The sequence below is a fragment of the Peromyscus maniculatus genome, chromosome 22, assembly GCF_049852395.1.
Source record: "Peromyscus maniculatus bairdii isolate BWxNUB_F1_BW_parent chromosome 22, HU_Pman_BW_mat_3.1, whole genome shotgun sequence".
NCBI classification, from domain to species: domain Eukaryota; kingdom Metazoa; phylum Chordata; class Mammalia; order Rodentia; family Cricetidae; genus Peromyscus; species Peromyscus maniculatus.
The window spans coordinates 13,396,776-13,414,682 of NC_134873.1; the positions used below are offsets into that span (position 1 = coordinate 13,396,776).

At 42.5% G+C, this 17,907-nt stretch overlaps 2 protein-coding genes across 5 annotated transcripts in view; one reads left to right on the plus strand and one right to left on the minus strand.

Annotated features, from left to right (window-relative positions):
• The window catches only part of LOC102924168 (protection of telomeres protein 1-like), a 69,682-nt gene extending 59,781 nt beyond the window's left edge, over window positions 1-9,901 (plus strand). The window contains exon 19 of the mRNA XM_076558712.1: window positions 9,777-9,901. Coding sequence (XP_076414827.1) covers window positions 9,777-9,820 — 44 coding nt within the window. The 3' untranslated portion in view covers window positions 9,821-9,901. The remainder of the gene's footprint in view (window positions 1-9,776) is intronic.
• Window positions 1-17,907, minus strand: part of LOC143270067 (MAPK-interacting and spindle-stabilizing protein-like) — a 25,327-nt gene continuing 7,420 nt past the window's right edge. For 2 of the 4 annotated variants that reach the window (XR_013046955.1, XR_013046954.1), the window contains 3 exons: window positions 9,751-10,001; window positions 6,889-6,967; window positions 1-1,967 (listed from right to left, as the gene is read on the minus strand). Coding sequence is in view for 2 of the 4 variants with exons in the window: in XM_076558715.1 (XP_076414830.1) it covers window positions 1,740-1,967; window positions 6,889-6,967 (307 nt within the window). In the remaining 2 variants the exon portion in view is untranslated. The remainder of the gene's footprint in view (window positions 1,968-6,888; window positions 6,968-9,750; window positions 10,002-17,907) is intronic. The other 2 variants (XM_076558715.1, XM_076558714.1) reach the window with 1 other exon arrangement.

Here is a 17,907-nt window from a genome sequence, read left to right on the forward strand (position 1 = left end):
TTGATGCAAACGCAAGAGAATTTATTAAAGCTTCTATATAGAAGGGCAAACCCTGCTCCTAAGAGCAAGAGCCGCATTTTACTGCAGCCCCATAAGGACTTATAAAGGAAAAACCCACAAGATTACAATTCCCATACAGTTTTGTTTCACAAGATCATGGTCTGGTTACAGAGTGATCACAGAGAGGGTACAGTTACGTCAACAGGTATATTCTTCCTGAAACCTCAAAGGGGGATATCAGGGCGGGAGTGGAGTTTACACACAGGTCACGGTGGTCCTTCCTGGAACACCTGCAATTATCCCAGTCACAGTTGAGCACATCTCTTAACAGAAATCTCTTTACATTGTTACATGGTTGCAGGGGAGATTGAACAATAGCTAAGTCAGGTTGCCCTTGGAACTAGATTTTTAGTTTCTCATTTCCTAGTGCTTGAAGTTTCTCTTTTCCTGAGGCTTGGGGGTGTAAGCCTGAAGGGCTAGGGTCTTTCACATTTAAGCTCCCAATTGAGAGTATATGGCTATCTCAGCATTGCTGGGAATGCCAGGTAGCAAGAATGAGAAGCACCGGGTCACTTTCTATCTGCAATTGGTAACAAAGTAGATGAATGATGATGTCCTTCTCACTTCGTCCTTTTCACTCAGTCTGGAACCCTAACTCAAAGAACGATAATCTGCAAATCAGGATGGCTCTTCAAACATTATTTGAATCTCTGTGAAAATACCCTCACAGACCTACACAGTGGGGTTTCTTCTCAGCAATTCTAGGTCTCATCAATTATACCATGAGAATTATCCATCACAGTTACCCTGAACACTGGACTTTTATATCAGTATTCCACCTGATTCCCCAAATATATTAATTTCATAATGCAAAATTATACCCTCAGATAAGTGTATCTATCACCCCTCATTGAAAAAATTCTCTTTAGAGAAAAAGGAGACCATCACTGAAAACCACAGTTGGACACATGTGGAAATCAGATCATGGAGAGCTTCATCCCAATAGATACATCTACATCACAGCTCCTACATCTGTGGCTCAGGGAACATCTCAGAAGAGTAGGCAGAAAAATTGTAAGAGCTAGAAAAAGGCTGTAGTGTTGGTAGTTTTACTATCATACAGGCTATCTTTAAGATGGCATTCCAAAGCCCAGTGGTGGTGGTGCATGCCTTTAATCCCAGCACTTGGGAGGCAGAGGCAGGTGGATCTCTGTGAGTTCAAGGCCAGCCTGGTGTCCAAAACGAGTTCCAGGAAAGGCACAAAGCTACACAGAGAAACCCTGTCTCAAAAAAAAAAAAAAAAAAAAAAAAAGAGAGAGAGATTCTAGTAACTATTACTGGGATAGGCAATAAAAAGGTCATTTTGGCTGTAACCATAACAGTATCCAATAGATTGAAAAAAATCAACATAATTCTCAGGGAAGTTCTCTTAATTCTAATGATCTACTGCTAACATTATCTAAGCAAAATGGGTACAATATGGCTTCTCCCACATGAACCTTTATAACCCACAGAAAGGGGAATATAGTAGCATTTTCACAAACAAAATAAAACAAACAAACAAAAATGTTCTATCCCAAAGATAGTTGTTTACAAGAGGGAAAGTTGCCTTAGCATGCAAGCATCATCATTCTCTGTCCTGTTAACAGGTGTGTCTTTTATCACTTCTCACAAAAGGCATTTGGATTATGCCTTGGCAGGCTGAGAATTAACATATAATAAAGTCAGTAAACATAACATCATTTTTGTGGGTAGGCATTATTGTATCCTTGTTGTTTCACCAAAGTCTTGGCTTGATTTAAAATCTTGAGGTCTCCCCAAGGCATCTTCTTACTCTTTCTCATGGGGTGTCTGGTCTTGATGGATTTGTAAACTCCCTTCATATATTTCATTTGTCTGGTGGTCTCCTGAATGCTGTCCTGGTCAGATGCATTGAAGTGGATGACACCTGTGATTTGGTGCAAGTTCTGGAAAGACACAAAGACATAAAGCCCTTACCATAATTATTTTCTAGATCTTCTGTTTAACATACACTTATCCTGTGTCTCCTTTAGGACAAAATGCATTTTGGCATCAGCAAGAGCATTATCTTTTAAAGTTAGTATAACTAAATATAGCATAGTAATTGGAAATTTAGGTATGTGAACATACCTGTTTTTAAAATTAAAATTTTGGAATTAAGTATTTGATGAATAGTAAGGGCTTTAGGAATATTAATATTTTAAAAATCAATTGCTAGTATAAGTACGATGATCATCACTTTCAGTTGTAATGAATCCTAGAGAGGACATGCATAAAGAATTGTACAACAAAATCAAGTTCTAGATATGACATAATAGTATTTTTCTGGAGATCCTTGATCCTCATGCCATGCCTTGGGCTATACACTACAGATTAATAGTAGGAGTACAGAGTACAGATTATGCATATCTGTAGTGAATTCCAACATATATGAGTACAAATTTGAGAGCAGAGAAGTTCCAAGACATAGACATATGTAGTTATAGACATCAAGCTGATGTTCATTCACTACTAAGGTCAACTCTGATCTTATGATAAAATTACTTTCAATATTTCCCTTGAAAGTGACATCAGACCATGCCTGGTAGATTTCTTTTAATCCTAGTATCCAGAAGTCATAGACAGGCAGAGCTGTGGAAGTCTGAGGCCAGCCTATTTGCTCATGGAGTTCAGGTACAACAGAGCTACAATGTGAGACCTTGTCTCAAAACAAAAGGTAAAAACCAAATATACAAAGCAAGAGATATCAGAACAAGGATATAGGCATTTCTGTAGACATGGAAGGTTGTCATGGGTTCTGGTTATTTCATCTGTACCTCTGGTAGGCATGAGGTGATGTGGAGGTGTTTTGACCCTTATGTTTCTGAGATTTTTAGAGCCTTGGGTGGCTCTATGACCTCTCCCAGAGGCAGACTACAGGCGCAAAACAGCAGCACAAGCAACTAGAACTAAACCTTTCAAAGAACATTCTAAAACTAAAAGATTAAGACACTAGATGAGTGTCTAGGGGCTTACAAATGGTCATGGCTGGGGTGAGGCCACAAAGTATAAAGTAGCAGGACCTTGCCCCAGACTGGTTTGGCAGGAGGCATGTGAATGATGCCTGAAACCCCTGTTCTGATGTAACATCTACCATCCAGCATGCTCCAGGTACCTGTTATGGCCAACAGACATCCTAGGAAATCATATAACAGTGTAGGCTTGAGCTCTGGAAGATGTCAGAAGTCCAGATGCAGAACTGGCAGGAATGGGCCTGGCCTGATGCCTCTGAGTCTCCTCTAGCCTCTACCCATGGTGCACCTGACACCTAGTTACCACTGCCTACTTGCCCTGTACCTCTTCTCTAGAGACAGGGACAAGTCTCAGAAACCAGGCATTCACCTGAAGACACCTGACATCAATCTAGATGAAAATTTCCACAGCAGCCTACATTACTATGACAACTTATATAGAAAATTCATGTGTGTGTGTGTGTGTGTGTGTGTGTGTGTGTGAATTTCTTGCACAGGGTCATGCTAATCTCTGTATCATTCCAATATATATGCTGCTGAAGTGAGCACTGCAGAAAAGGTTTTTAAACAACTGAATGAATAAAGATAGAGAATGAAGAGAATGAAGGAAGGAATGCATGGAACTGAGAAAGAAAATAAAAAGAAAAGGGAAGAGTGAATGAATGGGTGAAACAATCAAAGCAACTGTGAATTAAGACTGGGACCCGGAGACTTCCAAGTTTCTCCATCAGTAGTCAGGGTGATTACAAAGGGGCAGGCCTCGCCGAGCGGTGGTGGCGCACACCTTTAATCCCAGCACTCGGGAGGCAGAGCCAGGCGGATCTCTGTGAGTTCGAGGCCAGCCTGGTCTCCAAAGCGAGTTCCGGGAAAGGCGCAAAGCTACACAGAGAAACCCTGTCTCGAAAAAACAAAAACAAAAACAAAAACAAAAAAACAAAGGGGCAGGCCTCTATCTGGAAGTGAAAGTGCCAGTAAGGGGGCAAGTCTGTGGGCAGGGCCAATGGCATGCTGTCACTTATCATGCCTGTGGGTGGGAGGAGATGAAAGACTGGACTAAGGATAATTCATCTATCCAAACAACTGCTGCAGTGGATATGTCTTGCATCTTGTCTGCCCCTGGATTTACACAACCAGGTAAGAAAACTGCTCAGAGTGAGATACCTTTTCTGCTTGTGGATTCAGAAACTCAGGAAGGCATATAACACACCTCAGAGATGGTGCCTGCTCTATGCTATGCCCCTGGGTGGGCCACATGTGTTTTGTAGGCATGGGAAGGCCAGAGAAGATGACAACAGCCAATGTGACTTCAGCATAGATTACTGAGCTCTTTGCAAGTGCTTACAAGGGCACCAAGCTGAGTTATCTTATATAATGACCACCCACAGCCCTTGATCCATCCTTTGTGGACCTGTAAGGAACCTGAGGATAAGGATGATGCAGAAGGGGGGCAGGTGGACTCTTACATATGCCTCTTCCTCTCTCACTTGAATCCTGGTCCTAGCTGGGCAGACTCTAAGTGGAGGACCTGTCCCCAAGCTAGTAGCTGCCAACTGCAGGTGGTGAGCTCACAGCAGCTCCAACCTCTCACATAAATCTAAGAGGATGGAGACACATGAGTAAATAGGCCTTCCTAAGACAAGATCCTTAGTTTGAGCATTCCCAGGAACTACAAGCAGTTGGGTACTCACCACCACCATCATCACCACCCCAGTGGATAGACCCTCAATGCACCTGCCTGGTAGCTCCACTGCATTTCTCCAAATTCCAAACTTAACTCAGGCTACATTTAACCTGCTGCCAGATTCAAACCACAAGACCAGGCATCACCTCTCTTTTGTGAGTGGGCAGAGCTAGCACAGCCCTTATGCAGGCACCTGGATCCCCAGTGAGAATCTTGAAGCATCTACCAATGAAGCAACCCAGGGTACAGAAATACCCACAAACAATCCACTTTTAGTTTTTCCTGCTTAGGGAGTGTCCCTGGTTGCCCAAAGAAAAAGAAAATCCCAGGTTACAGGTTTCCATTTGAGCCCAGGAAGCTTGGGTTAGCTAGAGTGCCTGTTTGTAATTAGCTCCAACATAAAGATGGCTAGACTGAACACTCTTGACCCAGCAAACAGTATACACACTTGCCTGCCCCAGTTTTCTTCCTCCTCTGCTAAGAAAAGTGAAGTGATGTCTGTTTCAGCCTCCCCAAAACCTTGTATATCCTCAGTTCCCAAAATAATCCTCAAGGTCCTGTCTTGTCTCTTCATTTTCCCTTTCCTCCACTAGGCCAAGTGGGAGTCAGAAACAGCTGGACTCAGAGGCAATTGATTGTGTACAATTCAGTAACCAGTAGAGACTGGACCTTAGGTAGAACATGCTAGTAGAGGGAATGACTGGGCTCTGGAGATGATTAACAGAACAAAGGCATTGGAGTACCAGATGAGAGATGCTGGAATGCAGCGGGTAACTGCCTTGATCTGATTTTTGGAAATGGCTGGTCTTGGGTGGGGACTGACAAAGAGACTCCATCCTATAAGTGGGAGACAAGAGACCAAGCATTTTGTACTTTGTGCCTTGATCACAAAACCTTAGCCTAAAATCTCAAAGTTTTGGTAGCTCCATGCACACTGCCCTCCTTTGTTAACCTGAGCTCCAGCCTTGACCAGGTCTGGTTAGAGACAGGTGCTGTGTTTATGTGGAAAAGCATCAAGAATGCCCAGAAGAGCTCTTTCCTCCTTTGGAGCTGGGTGGACTGTGAGAAGTGCAGAAGTAGGAAAAGTGGGAGATGGGAAGACTGGGAGGGAGGAGGAGAGGGAGGTGGCTGCGAGACAATGACCCAGATAGCAGGCCATGAATGGGACATCTAAGTGGTTCCTCCCTCCAGTAGAAACTGCCTGTCTACAACAAATGCTGGCTCATTCCTCACCAAGCAGCCCCTCCCTAGGCCAGACAGGCCTTTTAGCCTTGTTGTTCAAGGCAGCTCTCCAGGTCTAGTCCATTTAGCCCTGGCTTTTGTTTTCACCACCTGAGATGAGGAAACCTCAAGCTTAGAATTTCTCATTAGAACAGCCTGGTTGCTCTTAAGTTATAAATCCTGTCATCTCCCACCACATCAAATACATTTTTGCACTGAACAAAACTCCCCCTTGGAGCTATACCTAGCAAATCATTTCTGACCAGGGCCCATGAGGCTTGTGCAGGCTGAGGAATAGCCCTCTTGGTTCCTGGGTAGGACAGCAGTTCAATATGCCATGCTGTCTTCTTGCTCTCGTCCCTTCCTTGGAATGTGTGGCATACATTGTTGTTGGGTGGATCTCCAAAAGTGGTTCTTCCTTTCTTCCCTGTTGTGGGGAGGTGGGTAGCTGAGCTTTGGAAAACCCACCAGCTCCAGCAGTTTTCAGTTTATATTTGAGCTGCATATTGCCCAGTAAAGCCCTGGAAAGGGGTAGGTTGGGGCCAAGCTGCATAAGGAGGCTATTTTCTTGTCAGCACAGTACCCAATGACCACCCAGCCAAGAATTTTCATAGGGCCAGCCATAGGTACACAGAGCTCCCACCTCCAGAATCCTGGCTTCCTGTGACAATGCCTTGTTTCTTGGCCCAAGCTCCTTCTTACTGTATCTATTTTGTAAGGTAGGTAGTCACAGGTTGATGCATTCATTCTAACCCCATGACTCCCAGCATACCTTCTCTGGCCTTGGCCTGATACTAGCCTTCTCCTCCTCAAGGATGCTATACCTTGCAGTAATTCGTGAATCACCAGTGGTTCTATTCTCTCTCTCTCTCTCTCTCTTTTTTTTGCCCTAGAAATCTTTACATTCAGAACACCCTTGCCAAGTAAGTAGAAGAGAAGGCTATGTCTACATACCTCTTTGTGATGGGGCTGCCATTCACAATAGCCAAATGAGAGGCCATAGGAAGCCATCTGCCAGATATAGAGCCAGAAGCTGCAATAAAAAGATGAGTGAGTAAGATGTAGCCTCTGCCCACGAGATGACCACAGACTGTGTTGGGAGGAATCACAATCTCCTAATTATACAGTTTGATGACAAGAATTGGATGGAAGACCCAAACCAACTTCAGTGGGATTTAATGTCTTTGTGGAACAGGAAAGGATATCTTAATACAAGGGATAACATCTTAATTCAGCCTTAAAGGAGGACATATTCAGGGTGACTGCCCTGTTTCCTCTCTGTCTTTCCTCCCCAACCCAACCCCTGTAGATCAACCCTGGAGGATAACACAGATCTCTCCAGTGGATTAAAGACTAAGAACATAGCTCTCTTTCCTTCCCCTTGATTCCAGAATCAGGACCTAAGAATATGGGGAGAGGCTTTTGAGTAATTTCACAGAAGATTTAATTAAGGCCTTCATAGCTACTTTCAGAGAGGCTTCTGGGAGTGAACAATGGTTGTATCTGCCACCCTACCTCTTATAGAATCCTGCTGCAGTGGTTCTGTGACCCTCTTTGCCTACAGACATTGCTGCATTTGGCTGTTCATCTGGACCTGCCAGATGTAGTTTGGGCTTTGGTGCTGAAGAGGGGCAGCTGAATACTACAGGATCAACATTGTGACACAGCCTTTCATGGAGCCCATTTCCAGAAACTACCTTGTACATGATACCTGCTGGAAGAGTATCAGTGTCAGACATAGAGTCATCTCCCCACCTAGAACTCCCACTTAAGAACTGGAAAGTGGGCTGGAGAGATAGCTCTGTGGTTAAGAGCACTGACTGTTCTTCCAGAGGTCCTGAGTTCAATTCCCAGCAATCACATGGTAGCTCACAACCATCTGTAATGAGATTTGGCTCCCTCTTCTGGCCTGCAGACATACATGCAGACAAAACATTGTAATATATATATATATATATATATATATATATATATATATATATATAATATAGACAGGCTCCAAAGCTACACAGAGAAACCCTGTCTCAATGCCCCCCCCCAAAAAAAACCTGGAAAGTTTTGAATAGCTCCAAGGTCTGAGGGGCAAAGACACAGCCCAAGTCCCACAAAAGGAAGTGTCCTAACCTGGACATTGCTATTCCTCCACTCTAAGTGCATGAGCACTCTACACATCCTTACTAAATGACTGAGTGAATGATTGTTTCAGAATTTACCCAGTATCTTCAGTCTGATGTGTAGAAATCTATATCTTAACCTAAAGATATCACATTTAGTAATAATTCTATGAAGTCACCTTCTGTGTGCCATGCATTAGCCTAGTGGTGGAGTGTACATCTGTGAGGAAAACCAAGAAAGAGTAATAAATATACAAAGTGAATTATATGTGTAATTAAAGGAAGGGACTGCTGTCATAGAACAGCTGAGGGAGGGGGACGGGGATGTGGCAGGTTGGGATGATTCTTTCCTAGGGTAGTCAGGGAAGGCCTCAGAGTCAGGAACCTTTGAACAGAGACTTGAAAGAGACAAAGGATGAAGTTGGAATGTAAATCTCTATTACAAGCAGGGTTAGAGAAAGGAAGGAGATTCCAGACCAGATAGGAGATAACAAAGTAAAACTAAAGGCATGGGGCATAAGGAGGGGGATGACCCTTGTGTACAGACAGGGGCCATGATGAACCCCAGGCAGCTCATCTAAGAAGCCTAGCTGGGGCTTATAGGTAGGTACAGTTTAGGGTTGGCAAGGGTGAGTATGTGTATTGAAAGAGTGTGAGTGTTTGGTTGTCATTCAGCAGCCTGACCCCTGAAACATGAAAGTTTCCAACATGACTGGAAAAGTGGAAAGTTTAAGTTCCTTTCCTCTCAGGTCTGATGGTAGTGTTAGAAAGCTGTCTTTTTGTTTGTTTGTTTATTTGTTTGTTTGTTTTTGTTTTTTTGTTTGTTTGTTTTTCAAGACAGGGTTTCTCTGTGTAGCTTTGCACCTTTCCTGGAACTTGCTTTGGAGACCAGGCTGGCCTCGAACTCACAGAGATCTGCCTGCCTCTGCCTCTCGAGTGCTGGGATTAAAGGAGGGATAGCTCAGCCGTTAAAGGCTAGGCTCACAACCAAAAATATAACAAAGTTGTATTTTAATAGTCTTAGAATTAGAGAGATTGAGTTGGCTGTTGTGGGATAATATTTTTGTACATTGTTAAGAAGTGTCTGTGCCTAAGGTTCCTTCTGATTAGTTTAGTAAAGAGCTGAATAGCCAATAGCTATGCAGGAGAGAATAGGTGGGACTTCCAGGGGGAGAGAGAAACTCAGGGTTAGAATCTAGGTATGAAGGAGATACCAGCTAGCAAAGAGGGACTTGGACATACAGAATGGAGGAGTGATAAAGAACACAATGTCAAAATGCAGATTAACAGAAACTAGTTAATTTAAGTTATGAGAGCTAGTGGGACAAGTCTAAGATAAGGCCAAGCTTTCAGAATTAATGAGTTTATATGTCATTATTTGGGGGCTGGTGGGCTGAAGAAAGTTCAGTGAGAAAGTCCAACTAGAGTTGGCCGGAGTCCCTTGAGGGTGTAGGGTAGTGTGGTCCTTGAAGAAAATGATCAGTAGATGGTAAACAACAGTCCCTACCCTAATACAGCAAAGGCCTGGCCTGTTTTCAAGTTGTCATATTGTAGAACTGCTGCTTTAGAATGGAGCTAGGATGCCAACTGGTCCACCATCTAACTCCTTCTGGTCTAGCCACAGATCCCCTGACAGTGTCAAATATGTTGGAGCTTTCTATGCAGAGCGCAGGCTCAGTATATTGCCTTTTGATCTTCATACCTGACATTTCTGTTGCTGTCTAGTAGGCAACAACTGGAAAGACTGCACCACACTTGGCTATGGAAACTAAGGAGCACAGCATAGTGCAGTTCCTGATCCAGGCTGGTGCACAGGTAGATGTCCACATGATGAATGGAAGCACACTTGTGCACTTGTCAGCTGGCTTGGACCTCAACATCATCTCATCCACTTTTTGGGAGGCTGGTCCTGAGTCTCTGCAGCTGAATATGGAAGATGAGGCACCCTATGACCTGGGTAAGAATGTTAGAGATATATGTTATGTCTAGCATGGCATCCCACCCACAACATGGTCATTTACATTGGGGAAAGAACCCACACCACTTAACAGTTGTCAGGTTGGAGATGTGACTCAATTGACTAGGTGATGGCCTAGGATGTAAGAGGCTCTGAATCCAATTCCCAGTACCACTTAAAGTGGCATATACCTTTTATTCCAGCACTTTGGAAATGGAGGCAGGAAGATAAAACACATGCATGTCTTCCTCATTTGTACAGAATGTTCCAGGCCAGCCTAAGCTACATGAGATCCTTCCTAACCTCTATTCCCCCAAAAAACTGCTGGGACAGAACAGACAGAACTACTTCTTACCAACTGAGACAACTTGAGCTGGTATTTGTCCCAGTCAGCCAATTTACTAAGCAGGTCAAATTGAAGGAGCCCTAACATGGACTCCTAACAGCACTGAGTCACTGAAGCTACTAGATGGAAGACAGTCACTGGTGAGGCCTATCAGAACCCAGAGAGTCACACCTGAGCACATGTCTGCACTCAACTTCACCAAATATCTGCAGCTACAAATATACACCCGGTATTTCCAGGTCTTAGGTTTGTTTGTTTTTGGTGAGAGGCAGAACTCACATTTTCCATACATTTAAAAAAAATGCAGTTAATTGGGCAAAGTGGTGCATGCTTCTAATACCAGCACTCAGGAGGCAAATGCCAGAACTAACTATGTTGAGTCTGAGGTCAGCCAGATCTACTCAGTGAATTCCCAGACAAAAAGAGCTACATAATGAGACACTGTCTCAAAAGTCAAACAAACAAAATCATGCAAAACATCTCATACTTACCTTCTACACCCTCAAAGATGTAACAAAGAGTAAAGTAGGCAAATGGATCAGATCACCTCTAAGAAACTCCTAGCGCATGTATGTTGCAAGATTTTTAGGAGAGTCTCAAGCTTTGGGGCTGGTCTATACCTAGATCAGGCCCTACCTGGAAAGCTAATATGACTGAGTCCCTTGCTGGTCTTCAGCTCTGGTGTGAAGAGCGCTGTCTAGCAGCATTCCTAGGTAGGTTCCTGCTGTAGTATCTCATGACACTATCTCAGTTTCTCTCCATTCTGTTTCTCAGCACCTTTTCTGATTTGCCCTTTGCTGACCTGAAAATCTCCAGGAAGCCACCACTGTGTACTGTCTGAAGGCTGGACAGAGCCCCCACCTCTTCCTGGCTGCAAACTAGAGTAACAGCCGATACAATTGGGCCTCAAAAAATGTACTCAACTGCTGAGGCCAGGCCTGGGGCTAGTATAGTCCTATAATTAGAGGAAAAACAAGAAGAAATGAACCAACATAGTTTCTGATAACTTTTAGCTAGAAGAAAGTGATTCCTGTGAGATAGCTATTAAAATCATAAACATGGCTGTAAGTTGCAGTGAGTGCTGGGAAGAGAAACAATAGCAGAAGCGAGGACAATGAAGGAGGGGTAGGATCATTCTTTGGGTGGCCCAGAGAAGCTGCACATGCTTGTCATATAAATTAGGATATAGGTTGAGCAAAGAAAGGGACAGAGCATTCAGGGAAGGAAAAGCAAGCAAGGCAGCAGGATTCTACAGGTTAAGTGAGGGGTTGAGGGAAAGACAGAGCAGGTCATACAGAGCCTTCTGTTCATGGTCACAAGTACTAGTGGAATGATCACTGACTCAACCAAAAAAAGGAAGGAGACACCATTGTTAGAAAGTGGGAAAACTAACCATAGGCAAGTGCTTTGTCCTGTCTTAGTTAGGGTTTCTATTGCTGAAGAGACACCATCACCACAGCAACTCTAATAAAGAAAAGCATTGAATTGGGGCTGGCTTACAGGTTCAGAAGTTTAGGCCATTATCATCATGGTGGGAAGCAAGGTGGTACACATGCAGACATGGTGGTGGAGAAGGAGCCAAGAGTTCTACATGTGAATCTGCAGGGAGCAGAAAGACAGTAACACTGGGTCTGGCTTGAGGACCAGAAACCTCAAAGCCCACTCCCAGTGACACATTTCTTCCAGCAAACCCATAACTACTCCAACAAGGCCACACCTCCTAATAGTGTCATTCCCTGGTAACCAAGCATTCAAATCTATGAGTCTGTGGGGGCCAGTCTCATCCAAACCACCACAGCCTCAGGTATTCACAAGTTCTATCCACTGAGTGACAATGGTCATGACTCTGTCTGGGATGCCAAGAGCCGATGGTTTGACCAAGCAGGGTAGAACATAGGAAAAGCTTCAGTTCTGGGGTTCCCCCAAAGAACTGTGCCTGTTCTGCCTCTAGGCTCAGGCCATGCAGGGGATCTGTGGCTAATTAGCCATTGTGGGGGGTCAGAAGGCCATGGAGACAAGGCGGGAAGTTTTTGGCACTTCATGGCCTTCCTGGCTGCTGGAGCTTGGCTACAGAAAGAGCTGTAAGAACATGCATCTTCCATTCCCCTCCCCATCTATGCTCAGGCATGGATATCAGTTGGGGTTTTGTGATGCAGGATGGGGCTACCAAGTTGCCTACCTTCATGGCAATGTGAGAATCCAGTGTGGATGAAGGTGCTGCCTTGGGCCTATGCTCTTTGAGAAACTTGAAGAGCACTGCCCAGTCGGTATGCAGGACTGTGGCTTTCCAGAGCAGGAAGGGACTGGGTCTGTGGCTTAACCTGCTCTTGTACTGGAGAGAACAGAGGTGACCTATGTGGCTGGACAGGCAGGGCTGCCCCTGGGTAGGCAGGAGGTTCTGTCCAGCCTTTCAAGACCCCTAAGAGAGGGAGATAGTGGCTCTTTGTCTAAACTGATGGGCTGAAGCAGAGGGGACAAAGAGGGCACTGGGCACTTCCCTGGTACAGTCTGCTCAGCAGGGCAGAGGGGCTGAAGAGCTGCAACCCTAATCACTGCTTTGTCACTCTGGTTTCCTGTAGTTTCTCAGAGATGCTGGCTCAAGAGCAAAGTGTTTTCCCAGCATCAGAGAATACAGTGGAGCCTTGGAGCCCTGGAGGCAACTGTTTGCCAAAAGAGGTCCCATAAAGCTGGTTCTTCTGAGCTACTGCATGGAAAGGACAATTGTTGGTTTGGGTTGCAGAGGTAATTAGATATATAGGCAACCCCCATCCTTTCTGACATCTTGACTTAGCTTGCCTGCACCAGTCCTTTGCTTTACCTTTAACACTCACTACTCAAAACTACCAGAAACTGCCTCGCCTCATGAAGAGAGTTCCAAATTCTAATGTTATTTTTCTAAGCACAGTGAACAGTGCTGTGCCACAAAGGATACTGCCCAGGCCCACTGGGACCCCTTTGTTCCCAGAACAAGTTGTGGCACATGGAAATGAAACCATTTGTTCTTATTAGAATAAACTGCAGGGCCGGGCGGTGGTGGCACACGCCTTTAATCCCAGCACTCGGGAGGCAGAGGCAGGCGGATCTCTGTGAGTTCGAGGCCAGCCTGGACTACCAAGTGAGTCCCAGGAAAGGCGCAAAGCTACACAGAGAAACCTTGTCTCGAAAAAACCAAAGAATAAACTGCAGCTGTGACATGGCCCTAGTATTTTGGTTGGCTGAAGGGGACTCAAAAGGCAGTATTCTGAGTTCAAAACAGTGGACAAGTGCCCTTCCCATCACCTTCCAATAGGACCTAGGAAAAGTTCACAGCATCCTGAGTGTTACTTTAGAAAGAAAGCAGGACTGCACAAAATGGCAACCTCTCTATTTTGCATAGACTTAAAGTCAGAACAAAATAAACAAAACAAAACAAAGAAAGAAGTGCAGGAGATGTGGCTCCACTGTTAAGAGCACTGGCTAGTCTTCCAGAGGACCCAGGCTTAATTCTTAGAACCCACATGGCAGCTAAAACAACTGTCTATAACTCCAGTGATCTGACATCCTCACACCAATACACATAAAATAAAATTAAAATGGACAACAACAACTACAACAAAAATTCCATAAATACATGAAAACCTGTAGATGTAACCAATCGTATTATTAAAATAAGAAACACAGAGCCAAGGTAAAAGAGAAAAGCCGAGAGGTCAGAGCTCAGAGATAAAATCTTACCTCCTGCAGTGCTCCTAGCTTCCCCGAGAGAGGGAGGTACTTCCTGTGTCCCTGTTTAAATAATCTTTCTGTTCTGCCTTCTCATTGGTTGTAAACCCAACCACATGACTGCCTCATCACTGCCTGTAAGTACCGCCCTCCAGGTCTTAAAGGCGTATGTCTCCAATACTGGCTGTATCCCTGAACACACAGAAATCTACCTAGCTCTTCTAACCACCACGCTCTTACTATGGCTCTAATAGCTCTGACCCCAGGGCAACTTTATTTATTAACATAAAATTAAAATAACATTTCAGTACAAATAAAATATCACCACATTTCCCCTTTTCTATTTTAATAAAAAGAAAAAAGGCCAAAGGTTATAACTAACAAAAGAAAAACTATATACAAAAGTACAATAACTATATACAATATATACAAGTAACAAATACCTAAACGATGTCTAGTCCATTTGTATTTGACAAATCAGAGAAAATAATTCCCTTATCTATCCTATTTTAGTAAGTTCAAAATGTATCTAATTCACTTTCTATCCTAATTAATCTTCAACTATAACTAACTAATCTTCAACTCCCTCAGAGACCCAAGAAGGAAATAATATTAGCTAACAAAAATAAAAACAGGAAGTGCACAAAAGCAACTTCCAAAAATTTTGTGAGTTGACAGAAACAGCCAGCTGCCTGGACAGTCACCTGAGGTTTCTCTGCAGTGTTGGGGCATCATCTTCAGCCTATAGGCTTAGGTATCTGACAGACTCATTTGTGAAGTAGGTTGTACACAAGGTCAACAGTTCAACCTCACACTGGGTGAGAGCAGTCCATGTACCAGAAACACCTGAATTCCACTAGTGTCATGTCATGATTCAGGATTTTAAATTCTGGAAATTGTTGATGGTTTTTGAATTCAGCTGTCCATTCTTCTTGGCTGTGTATATATGGCTTCATCTAAGCATGCCCTTCTCCACATCCCTCTATTAAATGCCAGTCTACTATTGAGAGGCGTGAGCTTTCAGTTGCTGTTCCATTGCACAACAGAAGCCATCGGCCCACTGCCTGTTCAGCTGCCTTCAAAGAAAAGGGTACTGTACCTTTTCCGGATTGTGAAGGCCACTTCAGGGATGGGGCCATATTGTCCTGGCCTCAGAAGATGCCTTTTGATAAAGCCATAACCACACTTGTTTTGGCAGGAATCGGTAGTCCTTTGTTTCGTGTTCTGTCTGTCCATTTTGTCCTGTTGATTTGAGGATACTTTGTTGTCCAGTGGCTAACTTTTGCCACAATGAAAATTAACTCCATATGCAGTTTCTTCAATGCCCATATTTTCTCTGAAGTAGATTGGTACTGCCAGGAGCTGACATGTCTCAAAAAAGAAAAATTTCTAAGTTATTAAAATATTTTAAATGCCATATTCGTTAGATCTCTGAAGGGTTTGAAGATGACCTGTCTAAAATATATCTGCTCAATTTTTAAAACATATCTAATATGACTACAATTTTTATTGTAATGTCTAACTACTAACTTTCATTTCTTTATATCCTAATAGTTGGTAATAATGTAAAGTATTTAAAACTAGTAATTGTCTTTTTCTTTTCTTTCTTTCTTTTTTTTTTTTTTTAAACAAGAACCTTAAATCTAATCTCCTTTGCTTAGCCTTTTTCCTAACCCTTGACAACAACTTGTAACCAACCCCCCTAAACAATTGAAAATTATCCCAGACCCAAAACCCATTAAAAGAACCAAAAAACCACCTGCCCCACACCACTTCTTTGGCAATGTGGGTGTCATATTCTTAAAATTGCTTCCTGCTGGGTATGGGCGAAGTTATCTTTATCCTGAAAGAAAAATTTAGGTTAATTGTCAAATTCTAGGAAAGGTAACTATATCCTTCATTATTATCCAGTCTGTGTATAAAGCCAAAGTTCAGGTCCTTATTCAAGTAGTCTTTGAGACTGGATCATCTCAGCTAGTCATCTCAAAATTGTTCTGAGCACCTTGTAGTTCAAAGCTGATCTGTAGATGATGTTTGTCAGTTCAGTGATATGATTATTGTCCACGTGGAATTGTTGTTGTTGTTGTTGTTGTGGGGCCCCATCTTCTTTCCGGAGACTTCAGTTGCTGTTAGGCCTGGCCGTGATTTCCTGCAGAAAACTGATAAGAGACTCGAACACAAAGACATATATATGCAGCTAATTGAAGCCTTTTTTCTAGAATTAGTTAGTACTCTATATGACCATTCATATCTTAACAAAGTTTAAAATGTATATATATATATATATATATCAATCTTGTAAATTTTGATATAAAATTTATACTTTAAGAAAAGTTTAAAGAATCAGAATAGAATCAAAGAGTTGAGATTAGTAATAGAATAGTCCCTTAATTAATTTGGCTTTTGTCCTGTCCCATAGCAGAAAACGGCTCTTTTATTCTGTCATGATACAGGGAGTTTGTATTTTCATTTTAACAACATGCTTGAGTTTAAAGAAGGAGAGAGCCATTCTCCAACTCCAAAGTCAGCTTTAAATTTTAATTGAACTGGGACTATTAGAAGACCAATAGTGTTAAATCTTTAGAGAAAAGCAGAAACAAACATTTAAGAAGACATAAAATTTTTTAGATAATATATACCCATATGCCATATACTCCCATATACTCTGTTTCCTGGGATAGATGATTTGTCCCTTTTCTTCAGTTGTCTCATTTGTCTTGTGTCCTTCAGATTCCTTAACCTTCATTCTCCTAAAAGACAAAAACAAAAACCTTCCCCCAAGACTAATTTTGGGGATGTTCCTTTTTGGCAAGTTATTATCTGATTAAATGAAAAGACATGTGTTATAGGTACAAGTTAGTTTAAATTGGATGTTCATGCTGGTTGATGAACTATCACCTCCTCTAATTAAGAGGTTTCTCTTGTTCAAATCGAACCTTTATCAATTTTGATGGTACCCACAGCTTATCTTCTCTTGTAGAAACAAAAGCAAAACCTCGTCCCCAACGTAATACATACCCTGGTTTCCATTCTGAGGTCAGCACATCCTTAAAGTATATAGGCTGATTTAATTCTGTAGTTTTTTTTATTACCCAATGTCTCTCTGTAGCTGTTGTTCCTTTCTCATTGGCATTCAGAAAATTCAAAGTTAATAGAGCATTATGCAGTCTATTTCTGGGGGTTTTTGTTACTCCTTTTTGTTTATTTAGCATATCCTTTAGAGTTCTGTTTGACCTTTCTATAACTGCTTGACCTGTAGGATTATGTGGTATACCTGTAATATGCTTTATATTGTAATAAGCAAAAAACTGTTTCATTTTAACAGAGACATATGATGGAGCATTGGCAGTTTTGATTTGTGCAGGTATACCCATGATGGCCATAACTTCTAGCAAATGAGTGATTACAGAATCAGCTTTTTCAGAACTCAAAGCAGTTGCCCATTGAAATCCTGAATAAGTATCAATGGTGTGGTGTACATATTTCAATTTTCCAAATTCTGTAAAGTGAAACACATTCATCTGTCAGATTTCATTCCTCTGAGTACCCTTTGGGTTACATCCTGCTGGTAATGGTGTTTGATTATAGAAGGAACAAGTAGGACATTTCTTTATTATTTCTTTGGCTTGTTGCCAGGTTATGGAAAAATCCTTTTTTAAACCTTTATTATTGACATGATGTTTTTTATGAAATTCTGAGGCCTCCAGCACATTTTCTATCAATAATTTATCAATCTCATCATTGCCTTGTGCTAGAGGGCCTGGCAGACCAGTATGAGATCGGATGTGAGTTATATATAAAGGATGACTCCTTTTCCTGATTGTATCTTGTAATTGAATAAATAGTGAAGTTAA